This window comes from Scylla paramamosain, unplaced genomic scaffold, assembly GCF_035594125.1.
Source record: "Scylla paramamosain isolate STU-SP2022 unplaced genomic scaffold, ASM3559412v1 Contig4, whole genome shotgun sequence".
NCBI classification, from domain to species: Eukaryota; Metazoa; Arthropoda; class Malacostraca; order Decapoda; family Portunidae; genus Scylla; species Scylla paramamosain.
This window is the reverse complement of record NW_026973669.1, coordinates 3,347,501-3,360,000: the sequence shown is the minus strand read 5'-3', so window position 1 is coordinate 3,360,000 and position 12,500 is coordinate 3,347,501. Positions and strand designations below refer to the sequence as shown.

The 12,500-nt window shown below is 54.1% G+C and overlaps 2 protein-coding genes across 2 annotated transcripts in view; both read right to left on the bottom strand.

Annotated features, from left to right (window-relative positions):
• Positions 1-3,652, bottom strand: part of LOC135096471 (trinucleotide repeat-containing gene 18 protein-like) — a 14,764-nt gene extending 11,112 nt beyond the window's left edge. Inside the window, exon 1 of the mRNA XM_063997973.1 lies at positions 2,786-3,652. Within this exon, the coding sequence (XP_063854043.1) occupies positions 2,786-3,652 (867 nt within the window). The remainder of the gene's footprint in view (positions 1-2,785) is intronic.
• Positions 3,653-5,590: 1,938 nt separating this feature from the next.
• The window catches only part of LOC135096470 (basic proline-rich protein-like), a 12,022-nt gene continuing 5,112 nt past the window's right edge, over positions 5,591-12,500 (bottom strand). The window contains exons 4-9 of the mRNA XM_063997972.1: positions 10,565-11,193; positions 8,338-10,091; positions 7,941-8,093; positions 7,478-7,698; positions 5,771-6,475; positions 5,591-5,665 (exon numbers count right to left, since the gene is read on the bottom strand). Coding sequence (XP_063854042.1) covers positions 7,671-7,698; positions 7,941-8,093; positions 8,338-10,091; positions 10,565-11,193 — 2,564 coding nt within the window. The 3' untranslated portion in view covers positions 5,591-5,665; positions 5,771-6,475; positions 7,478-7,670. The remainder of the gene's footprint in view (positions 5,666-5,770; positions 6,476-7,477; positions 7,699-7,940; positions 8,094-8,337; positions 10,092-10,564; positions 11,194-12,500) is intronic.

The window sequence follows — 12,500 nt, the reverse complement described above, 5'->3', positions numbered from 1 at the left end:
ATGAAAAACTTTACTTCTTTGCTAAATATTGTGAAAACCTCTATTACTGAACTAAACAATATGAAAACCTCTATTTCTGAACTAAATAATATGAAAAAATCTAAATTCTTACACTAAACAATATGAAAAACTCTACTCCTTTACGAGATACAGTGAAAAAAAAACATTCCTGAACTAAACAATATGAAAACCTCCATTTCTGAACTAAATAATATGAAAAATCTACATTCTTACACTAAACAATATGAAAAAAACGTCACTTTTACTAAACATTATGAAAATCTCTATTACTGAACTAAACAATGTGAAAAATCTATATTCATGTACTAAACAATATGAAACACTATTCCTTTACGAAACAATATGAAAACCCCTATTTCTGAGCTAAACAATATGAAAATTTCTATCACTGAACTAAATAATATGAAAAATCTACATTATTGCACTAAACAATATGAAAAACATCAAACACTGAACTAAATAATATGAAAAAATCTACATTCTTGCACTAAACAATATGAAAACCTCTATTAATGAATTAAACAATATGAAAAATCAACATTCTTGCACTAAACAATGTGAAAATCTATTAATGAACTAAATACTAAGAAAAAATCTACATCATTGCACTAAACAATATGAAAACAGTACATTCTAATTACTAAACATTATGAAAAAAAATCTTCCTGAACTAAATATAAAACAAATTAATCTCTGAACGAAATAATATGAAAAAAACACATTTCAGAACTAAACAATATTTCTGAACGAAGCAATATGAAAACTTGACATTCTTGAAACATTATGATAAATTAAAATTCCTAACTAAACGAAACGAAAACACTATTCCTGAACGAAACAATACGAAAAGAACTAAACAATAAGAAAACAGTACATCCTAACACTAACCAATCTGAAAATAAATTAACTTCTGATCGAAACAATCTGAAAAAAAGCTTTCTTGAACTAAATAATATGAAAAAAACATAAATGACTAAGCCATCTGAAAATTTTACATTCCTGAACTAAACAATGTGAAAAAGTAATAGTTCTGAGTCAAACATTATGGAAAATTCAATTCCTGAGCTAAACTATATGAAAAACTAATATTTCTCAATTAAACATTATGAAAAAAAAAATTCCTGAACTAAACTATATGAAAAATTAATATATATGAGTGAAACATTATGAAAACTCAATTCCTGAACTAAACTATATGAAAAATTAGCATATATGAGTGAAACATTATGAAAACTCAATTCCTGAACTAAACTATATGAAAAATCGAAATATCTGAGTGAAACTTTATGAAAACTCAATTCTTGAACTAAAGTATATGAAAATTTGAAAATATGACTTAAACATTATGAAAACTCAATTCCTGAACTAAACTATATGAAAAATTGAAATATCTGAGTAAAACATTATGAAAAACCTTAATTTCTGAACTAAATAACATGAAAAAGAACATTGCTGAACTAAACAATATGAAAAGACAACATTCCTGACTTAAATATCTAATTCCTGAACTAAACAATATGAAAAACACACCAAAACACAAAGAAAACATGAAAAAAAACAACATTATGAGCGAAACAATATGAAAACAACTGACATTTACACGCGAAACATTATGAAACACCAATGTTCAGCTAAGTATGGAAAAAAATGTACTTAAACACAACAATTTGAGAAAAAAACTAACATTTCTGAACCAAACAATAATAATAATAATAATAATAATAATAATAATAATAATAATAATAATAATAATAATAATCTTTCTATAAAGGAGCGGACCCAGACAACACGCACGCACACACACACACACACACACACACACACACACACACACACACACACACACACACACACACTCTTAGCCCCGGAAAGTAGTAGTAGTAGTAGTAGTAGTAGTAGTGATAGTAGGACCACTATACTACACCCACAGCTGGCTCCACACACACCACAGCTGGCCACACACACACCACAGCTGGCCACACACACACCACAGCTGGCTACACACCCACAGCTGGCCACACACCCACAGCTGGCTCCACACACACCACAGCTGGCCACACACACACCACAGCTGGCCACACACACACCACAGCTGGCCACACACACACCACAGCTGGCTACACATACACCACAGCTGGCCACACACACACCACAGCTGGCCACACACACACCACAGCTGGCCACACACACACCACAGCTGGCCACACACACACCACAGCTGGCCACACACACACCACAGCTGGCCACACACACACCACAGCTGGCCACACACACACCACAGCTGGCCACACACACACCACAGCTGGCCACACACACACCACAGCTGGCTACACATACACCACAGCTGGCTACACACACACCACAGCTGGCCACACACATCCACAGCTGGCTCCACACACCACAGCTGGCTCCACACACCACAGCTGGCCACACACACCACAGCTGGCTCCACACACCACAGCTGGCTCCACACACCCACAGCTGGCTCCACACACACCACAGCTGGCCACACACACACCACAGCTGGCCACACACACACACACAGACACACAGCAAGACCTAGCTAACCTAACCTAATAATAATAATAATAATAATAATAATAATAATAATAATAATAATAATGATAAGAGAAAAAATTAATGAATGATTATGAGTGAAATAGATGATTATGCACAACAACAACAACAACAACAACAACTACTACTACTACTACCACTACTACTACTACTACTACTACTCTCTCTCTCCCACCCCCCCACTCACCCCTTCCTTCTTGGGAGAATAGTCGAAGTCACTTTGTCCCCCCTCTGTCTCCCCCTCCGAGGTGGTGGGGGTGGTGGGGGTAGTAGGAGGGGCGGACTCCCCCCCCGTCCCCTCCCCCTCCCCTTCCTCCTCCTGGTAGGGGGGTGGTCGCCCCCCACTCCCCCCCCAGGAGACCGGAGGGGGGCTTGATGCGAAGGGTGAGGTCGACGTGGTGGTGGGGGTCGTGGGGGGGGCGGCTGTGGTGGGGGGGAGGGGGGCTCGGTGTGGCGGCGGCGGCGGCGGTGGTGGTGGCGGTGGTGGTGGTGGTGGTGCTTCCTCCTCCGGTGGCGCAGGGCGGGAGAGGGAGGGGGGGGTGGGGGGCGGGGGAGGGGTGGGGGTGGGGGGTGAGGGGGCAGGGAGGCACCGGGGGGGGAGGGGGACCTGGAGGGAGACTGGGGGCCGTTGCTCCTCCTCCTCCTCCTCTTGTGCCTCCTCCTCCCCCCTCCTCCTCCACCCCCCCCCGCCTTGGTTGGTGGGGGGGGGTGGGAGTGGGGGGGCGCGCTGGTGGTGGGGGGTGCTGGCTCTGTTGGGGGGGGGTAAGGAGGAAGGCCCCCTGTTATTATTTACCTTTTCCTCCTCCTCCTCCTCCTCCTCCTCCTCCTCTCTCCTCTCTCCTCCTCCTCTCCTACTCTCTTCTTCCTTCTTGTGTCTTCTTCTTAAACTGTTCTTCTTGTCTTCCTTCTCCACCTCTTCCTCTTCCTCCTCCTCCTCTTCCTCCTCTTCTTCCTCTTCCGTGTCTTCATCTGATGTCTCCTTCTTCTTCTTCTTCCTCTTCTTCCGCTTCTTCTTCTCCTCCTCCTTCTCCTCCTCCTTCTCCTCCTCCTCCATTTTCTTTCTCTTCCTATCCTTCGTCTCGTTTTCATTGGTAGGTCTCCGTTTTCTACGATTCAAGCTCATCAAAGGGTTCGGATCGTATTCTGTAGGAGAGAGAGAGAGTGAGAGAGAGAGAGAGAGAGAGAGAGAGAGAGAGAGAGAGAGAGAGAGAGAGAGAGAGAGAGAGAGAGAGATTATGTATAGGAGACACACACACACACACACACAACACACACAACATTTCCCCACCAACACAAAAATATCCTTCATCTTTAACTTCAATTTTCACCCCTTAAACACACACCCACGCCAACACCAAGCCACACACACCTGCACACACCCTTCCCACACCTGCCCACACCCACACACACCCGCACACACCTACCGTGGACTGGAAATTCAGGCGGAAGTAACCGTATGTCATCCACGTGAATCTTCCCAGCGTCACCATCATCAAACTCAACATTGACAAAATTGTGGCTTGCTTCATGCGCTGGGGAGGTGGAAGGCGCGATGGACCCTGGAAGAGGTGGAGGAGGGTTATGGGGAGCTATGAGGGCCAACAGGAACACTGGCGAGGGGCTGGGGGAGGCGTGAGAGGCGGAAGATTAACAAGTACTGGTTAAATTGAGAGATCTGGGGAAGGGTTAAGAGGTCCTGATTAAATCTTATACTAGGGAGGTGTCTGGTTCAATTGCCTAGCTGGTTGACTGACTGACTGGCTGGCTGGCTGGCTGGCTGACTGGCTGGCTGGCTGGCTGGCTGACTGACTGGCTGGCTGGCTGGCTGACTGACTGACTGGCTGGCTGACTGACTGACTGGCTGGCTGGCTGACTGACTGACTGACTGGCTGGCTGGCTGGCTGACTGACTGACTGACTGACTGGCTGGCTGACTGACTGACTGACTGACTGACTGACACACACACACACACACACACACACACACACACACACACACACACACACACACACACACACTTCCTCTTCCTCTCTTGAGTCTTCTTGAAACATTTTCCTCCTCCTCCTCCATCTCTTCCTCCTCCTCTTCTTCTTCTTTCCCCTCGTCTTCCTCTTCTTCTGCTATTCTTCCTCGTCTTCCTCTTCCATTGCTTCTTCTTCTTCCTCTTCCTCTCTATGACCCCTCGTTTTCATTGCAGGTCTCCGTTTTCTTTAGACTCACTAGGGGATACACGCGCATTCACACACTCTCTCTCTCTCACACACGCACACGCACACGCACACATACACTCACCAGGGTAGAGGGCGCGGTACTGCTGTGACCAGAAGGCGCACACTCTTGTCCCCTCCGCCAGAAAGCGAGTGGTACCTGGCTTTACCTCCTTCCACTGCAGGAGAGAGAGAGAGGGTGAGAGAGAGAGAGAGAGAGAGAGAGAGAGAGAGAGAGAGAGAGAGAGAGAGAGAGAGAGAGAGAGAGAGAGAGAGAGAGAGATTGATACACCCCAAAACACACCTAAAACACCCCAAAAACACCCAACACCCAAAAACACCCCAAAACACCCCAAAACACCCCAAAAACACCCCAAAAACACCCAAAAAACACCCAAAAAACACCCAAAACACCCCAAAAACACCCCAAAACACCCAAAAACACCAAAAAACACCCAAAAAACACCAAAAAACACCAAAAAACACCCCAAAACACCCAAAAACACCCCAAAACACCCAAAAAACACCCCAAAACACACAAAAACACCCCAAGACACACACACACACACAGCACTCTAACACCCCCAATCACCCCCACACTAACAGACAGCACACCAACACACACACACACACACACACACACACACGTCCCATCACCCGAATACTTACCGATTGTTCTAACAGCTCCTCTCTACAGTATATATGGGGTCTAGATCCCCTTTCTCCGTCCATTACCACCCCATACACGTCGGGGGGGGTGATGGGGACAACACAGCCGGCATATAGGAGGCCATCTTGAAGTACCAAAACCCGCGCCTTGTCCACTAAGTCGCAAAGATCCATCACACATACACTAGGTTCTGCAATAATAGTAGTAGTAGTAGTAGTAGTAGTTTTTCTCTATCTATCTATCAATTTCTTCAACAACTATTACCACAATTAATAATATTTGTTAATTAACCTACCTGGGCATTGTATTACTTGTTTGGGGGCATCTGTCGTGGTGGTGGTGGTGGTGGACAAAGCAGTGGTGGTGGTGGTGGTGGTAGTAGTAGTAGTAGTCATAGTAGAAGCTGCCGTGGTAGTAACAGGGGTGGTGGTGGTGGTGGTGGTACAAGATGCGATAGTAGAAATCGTAGTAGTAGTCGTAGTAGTACTAGTAGGAATAGTACTAGTAGAAATAGTAGTAGTAGCAGTAGTAGTAGTAGTAGTTGGGAGCATTGCAGTAGTAGCAGTAGTAGTAGTAGTAGTAGAGGCAGCAGTGGTGACAGGAGAGATAACAGCAGTAGTAGTAGTAGGAATAGTAGTAGTAGCAGTAGTAATAGTAGTAGTAGTAGTAGTAGTAGCACCAATAGTACAAGAAAACTGCATCTGCTGGTGGTGAAGGGGCAGACCTCACCAAACTATCACTATCAGCATCAGCAGCAGTAGTAGTAGTAGCAGCAGTAGTAGCAGCAGTAGTAATAATAGTAGTAGTAGTAGCAACCATATTTTCGAAAACTGGCAACACTGCACTCGCTTCAGCGCTGGAGACTTGTGGTGCTGGCAACACTGCAGGGACAATCTGAAAATTTTTCTCTTTTTCCTCTACTTCTTCTTCCTCTTTCTCCTTTTCCTCTTCTGACTCATCGTGTTCAGCTGCCGCTAACGTAGAGTGTTTCTTAAGAGATCTGTAGAGAAAGGGTTAAATTAGAAGTTTAAATAGGCCTATATTCCCTCCTTACCACAATCAGTTTCTTTTTACAATAGTTGGAGTAGCTACGGGGTGGAGGAGCAGCTGGGGGTGGCACTGGATGAAGGAGAGGAGGACATGACCAATGGGAAGGCTGTGGAAGGCTTGGGGAGGGTGTGTGGAGGAGGACAGGGCAAGGAGACCAATGGGAAGGCTGTGGAAGGCTTGGGGATGGTGTGTGGAGGAGGACAGGGCAAGGAGACCAGTGGAAAGGCTGTGGAAGGTCTGGGGAGGGTGTGTGGAGGAGGACAGGGCAAGGAGACCAGTGGAAAGGCTGTGGAAGGTCTGGGGAGGGTGTGTGGAGGAGGACAGGGCAAGGAGACCAATGGGAAGGCTGTGGAAGGTCTGGGGAGGGTGTGTGGAGGAGGACAGGGCAAGGAGACCAATGGGAAGGCTGTGGAAGGTCTGGGGAGGGTGTGTGGAGGAGGACAGGGCAAGGAGACCAGTGGAAAGGCTGTGGAAGGCTTGGGGAGGGTGTGTGGAGGAGGACAGGGCAAGGAGACCAGTGGAAAGGCTGTGGAAGGCCTAGGGAGGGTGTGTGGAGGAGGACAGGGCAAGGAGACCAGTGGAAAGGCTGTGGAAGGCCTAGGGAGGGTGTGTGGAGGAGGACAGGGCAAGGAGACCACTGGGAAGGCTGTGGAAGGCCTAGGGAGGGTGTGTGGAGGAGGACAGGGCAAGGAGACCACTGGGAAGGCTGTGGAAGGCCTAGGGAGGGTGTGTGGAGGAGGACAGGGCAAGGAGACCACTGGGAAGGCTGTGGAAGGCCTAGGGAGGGTGTGTGGAGGAGGACAGGGCAAGGAGACCACTGGGAAGGCTAATATTATCCTTAAAACCTACAAAAATTTCCGCAACTCTGAACACACATCAAAAAGTCCACCACCTCTCTCCCTCTCTCTCTCTCTCTCTCTCTCTCTCTCTCTCTCTCTCTCTCTCTCTCTACCTGTACAAGGCCTCCATCATCAGTTGTTTCTCAGCAGCAGTTTTCCTCTTCTCCTTGTCTCTCAGCATGGCGCGGCGCGTGAAGGAGCCGCGCACCCTTACACCTCTCTTCCTCGCCTGCACGCCCCCTCTGCCCACGCCTCCACCGCCTCCACCCACGCCCACGCCCATAGACACGCCGCCTACGCCTCCATTCACGACGCCGACTGCAGATACTGGACTCTGTGGGAGGAGAGTGTTGTTGTTGTTGTTGTTGTTGTTGTTGTTGTTGTTGTTGTTGTTGTTGTTGTAGTAGTAGTAGTAGTAGTAGGAGGAGGAGGCGTAGTAGTAGCAGTAGTAGTAATAGTAGTAGTAGTAGTAGTAGTAGTAGTAGTAGTAGTTGCAACTGTCAGAGAGAGAGAGAGAGAGAGAGAGAGAGAGAGAGAGAGAGAGAGAGAGAGAGAGAGAGAGAGAGAGACACTCACAGTCTTCCTCTTGTCTTCCTCCTCCTGCGCGTCGCCGTTGGAGTGGTGGTGGTGGTGGTGGTGGTGGTGATGGTGGTGGTGGTCCGGGGGTGTCTGCAGGGGGTAGTGGGGGTGGGGGGCGGTCTCCTCGTCCTCCTGGCCGCCCTCGCGAACCTGTGGGGGGCAGGGGGGTTAGGCGTGGGCTGGGGGTGGGGGTGGGGGTGGGGGTGGGGATGTTGTTGTCATTATTATTATTGCTCCTGTGACTCGGTGGGTGTGATCAGTGAGGTTAAGCAGCGGTGCCTCTGGGCAACACTTGGATGGGTGACCGCCCTGCACCACCAGCCTGTGTGTGTGTGTGTGTGTGTGTGTGTGTGTGTGTGTGTGTGTGTGTGTGTGTGTGTGTGTGTGTGTGTACCTTGAGCTCGGGGCGCAGCGTGGGGCGCACCTTGGGCTTGGCGCCGCCGGCCAGCAGGTGCAGCGTGATGGCCTTGGGCTTCTTGGCCACGATGGTCTCCGTGGCGTCCTCCTTGGTGGGCGAGTGCTTCTTGGGGCGCCCCGGCTTGCGCTTCTTGGACGCCGAGGCGCCCGCCGCCGCCGCCTCGGGGTCTGACGGCGACGACTCCACCGCGGGCGTGTCCGCGCCGCGCCTCGGGCAAGCCTCCTCCTCGCTCTCCTCGGCGCGGGGCTCCGGAGCCTCGGGGGCTCCTCGGGGGTGTCTTCCGGGGCTTCCTCGGGGGCCTCCTCGGGGGCCTCCTCGGGGGCCTCTTCAGGGCACTCTTCTGGGGCGTCCTCAGGAGGGTCCTCAGGCGTGTCTTCAGGGGCGTCGTCCGCGGCGTCGTCGTGTGGCGCCGCGGGGCACTGGAAGGGCGGCCCAAGGGAGGGGGGCGGGGCGTCCTCAGAGGAGCACGACCACCGCCGCGCCCCCGAGAGCGGGGCCGCCGCGCCCTCGTCGCAGGAGTCGTCGCGTCCCGCAGCTTGGGGCGCGGCGGGGCTGGCGTGGGGGACGGAGGACGCGGGCGTGGGCGGCGTGGAGGTGAAGGTGGCGGTGAGCACCGGGGGCTTGAGGATGGAGCCGACGCGCCCCGCCGCGGCGTGTCCCGTGGGGGGCTCCGTGACGCGCTCCAGCACGGGGGGCGACAGCTCCTTCTGGGGGGACTTCTTGCCCCGCGGACGGCCAACCTTGCGGCGCGGGGCGGGGCGAGGCTTGTGCGTGCGTCTCTTGCGGGGTCTGCCGGGGCCCCTGCGGGGCGGGGCAGGGCCCGGCGCGGGGCGGCGCGGCTGCAGGCGGGACAGCTCGCGCTGCTTCTCGCGGTAGCGGCGCTGCAGCTCCGCGAGACGCAGCCGCATGTCGAGCTCCGCGGGGTCCATGGCCTCCGCCGCCAGCCCCGCCGCGCCCCCCAGCGTCCCGCCCCGCGCGGCGCACGCCTCACGCTGGTGCTGTGCGGCGCGCGTGGCGATGAACGCCTTGGCCTCACGCTCGCTCTGCGGACTCTTGTAGCTGCGGCTGTGGTCTGCAGCCTTCACGGGCGTGGCGGGAGGGGCGGGCGGGGCGCTCTGGGAGGGCAGGGCAGGGGACGCCGTGGAGGCGGGCACGGCGAAAGTGGGCGGCGTGGGGGTGGGGGCGAAGGTGGTGACGGGGACGGGGGCGGGCGGGGGCAGGGAGGGGGGCGCGCCGAAGACCGGAGCGGGGCAGGCCGGCGCGAGGGGCGGCGGGGGCGTGGCGGGGCGCGGCGCGCCGGACGTGGGCACGCTGGGGGAGGTGGCGGCCACGGCGGCCAGGGAGGAGAGGGGCGAGAGGGGCGTGGGGGGCCTGGGGGGAGCGGCGCGCCCTTCCTCCTCCTCCAGGATGCGCTGCTCGGCTAAGGCACACAGAAGGCTGAGGCCGTGCAGGCCCGTCATGTGGGGGCTGGGAGTCCGAGGGGGGCTGGGGGTCCGAGGGGGACTGGCGGGGCTGGGGGGACTGTGGGGACTGGCGGGGCACGCCGGCGAGGCGGGGCTCAGCTCAGGGGCGGGGGAAGGGGGCTGAGGACGGGGGCAGGGTAGGGCGGGGAGAGGGCGGGCGCCGCGGGCGGGGTGAGGGGCGCGGCGGGGTAGTGCAGACGGGACGAGGGCGGCGTGGCGTCCCCCGGGGTGGCGGGGGACGGCAGGGCGCGGGCGTGCTGCACGGCGCTGCGGGACAGCAGCTCCAGGCCGCTCAGGTCAGGCGCGGGCGTGACGGGGGGCTGGCGCCGCGGCGCGGCGTCGTGCTGGCCTCAGGAGTGAGGGGCGGCTGCTGAGGGGGCTGAGACAGGGCGGGGGCGTGAGGCAGCGCCGCCTCGCGGGGCACAGTCGGCAGGGGGAGGGTGACTCCTGCCCGCCCGCCTGGCTGGGGCAGGCAGGGGTGAGGGAGGGCGGGGCGGCGCAGCAACGGGGCGGCGAGGGCGTGTCCTGCGCGGGGGCCGCCTCGGGGCACAGGGACGGCGGGGACGGGGAAGGCGCCCCCAGGCGGGGCTGCGACGCGGGGCAGTCCCTGCCTGGCGGCGTGGCGGGAGCTGGGCGGGGCGGGGCAGCCTTGGCGGGGGTGGAGGTGCGGGGCCCCGGGGGACGGAGCCGCGCGGGGCGGGAGGAGGGAGGAAGGTAGGTGGGGGCGGAACACCCCCTACCCCCTCCCGCTTCACCGGCGAGGGCTGGGGCGGGTGCGGCGCAGGGGGAGAGGGGGCAGGGGGCGCCCCAGGGGTGCAGGCGTCCTCACGAGGCGGCCCCGCGGGAGAGGGCGCCTCCTCCTTGATCTCCTGCTTGATGGTGAGGGCCACGGGGGGCGGTAGGCCAGGGGGCAGGGCGGGGGCCACCGGCCCCTCCTCCACCGGGGGCGTGACGCTGACCAGCGCCTCGGGAGAGCCGCAGCCCCTGGAGGTGGGCAGGTCCGGCAAGCCGGGGCAGGGCGGCTGCAGGTCTGGGGGCGCGGCGCCCCTCTGCGCGGGGTGGGGGAAGGCGGGCAGGGGGAAGGGCACGGGGGGCGGGCCCTGGGGCAGGTAGTAGGGCGCCGGCTGGTACAGGAAGGGCGGCCCCAGCTGTGGCAGCGTGACCGCCGCCCCGGGCGTGGCGCCGCCCGCCGCCGCCGCCCCCACGCCCACGGCCCGCCCCTTCGGGTCCTCCTCGGAGGAGGGCGGCGCCTGGGGCGGGTCCTCCCTCTTGATGGGCGCTGCGTGGGCGTGGGCGTGGGGCAGGTGCAGCAGGGCGTGGGGGTGGGCGGCGTGCAGGGCGCGGTAGTGCGCCTCGGGGGAAGCAGCAGCTGCTGGGGCGGCAGCACCACGGAGGGCGCCGCGCCATACCCCGTCCACACCAGGCCGTGGCCGCCAGGCTCTGCGGGGCACGAGGGGTGAGACACACACACACACACACACACACACACACACACACACACACACACACACACACACAAAATATGACTTGATAAACCGTGTACGGAAGCCATGAATAACGAGAGAGAGAGAGAGAGAGAGAGAGAGAGAGAGAGAGAGAGAGAGAGAGAGAGAGAGAGAGAGAGAGAGAGAGAGAGAGAGAGAGAGAGAATTTTCTTGACTTCAGTACAATATACAAAACATTATCGTCTGTGTGTGTGTGTGTGTGTGTGTGTGTGTGTGTGTGTGTGTGTGTGTGTGTGTGTATACTCACACACACACACACACACACACACACACACACACACACACACACACACACACACACACACACACACAGAAAACAATACAGACACACACAACCAATCAATAATTCCAAACGCACACACGCACACACGGCATTAGGTAGGCATAGAAACACACACACACACACACACACACACACACACACACACACACACACACAAAACACTTTAAAACCCCTAAATTTTCATAAAGCACCATCAGTTTTCATCAATATTCACATATATTCATCTACAGTAGTTTGCAAAGGCTGTAGTTGAAGTGACGCGGGTTTTCAAGGGTGTTTTTAAGGTTCCAGTGACAGATTAACAACATTTCTGCATTACTAACAGGAGAAACACTCTTTAAAAGGCTGTAGTTGAAGTGACGCGGGTTTTCAAGGGTGTTTTTAAGGTTCCAGTGACAGATTAACAACATTTCTGCATTACTAACAGGAGAAACACTCTTTAAAAGGCTGTAGTTGAAGTGACGCGGGTTTTCAAGGGTGTTTTTAAGGTTCCAGTGACAGATTAACAACATTTCTACATTAATAACAGGAGAAACACTCTTTAAAAGGCTCTAGTTGAAGTGACGCGGGTTTTCAAGGGTGTTTTTAAGGTTCCAGTGACAGATTAACAACATTTCTACATTAATAACAGGAGAAACACTCTTTAAAAGGCTGTAGTTGAAGTGACGCGGGTTTTCAAGGGTGTTTTTAAGGTTCCAGTGACAGATTAACAACATTTCTGCATTACTAACAGGAGAAACACTCTTTAAAAGGCTGTAGTTGAAGTGACGCGGGTTTTCAAGGGTGTTTTTAAGGTTCCAGTGACAGATTAACAACATTTCTACATTAATAACAGGAGAAACACTCTTTAAAAGGCTCTAGTTGAAGTGACGCGGGTTTTCAAGGGTG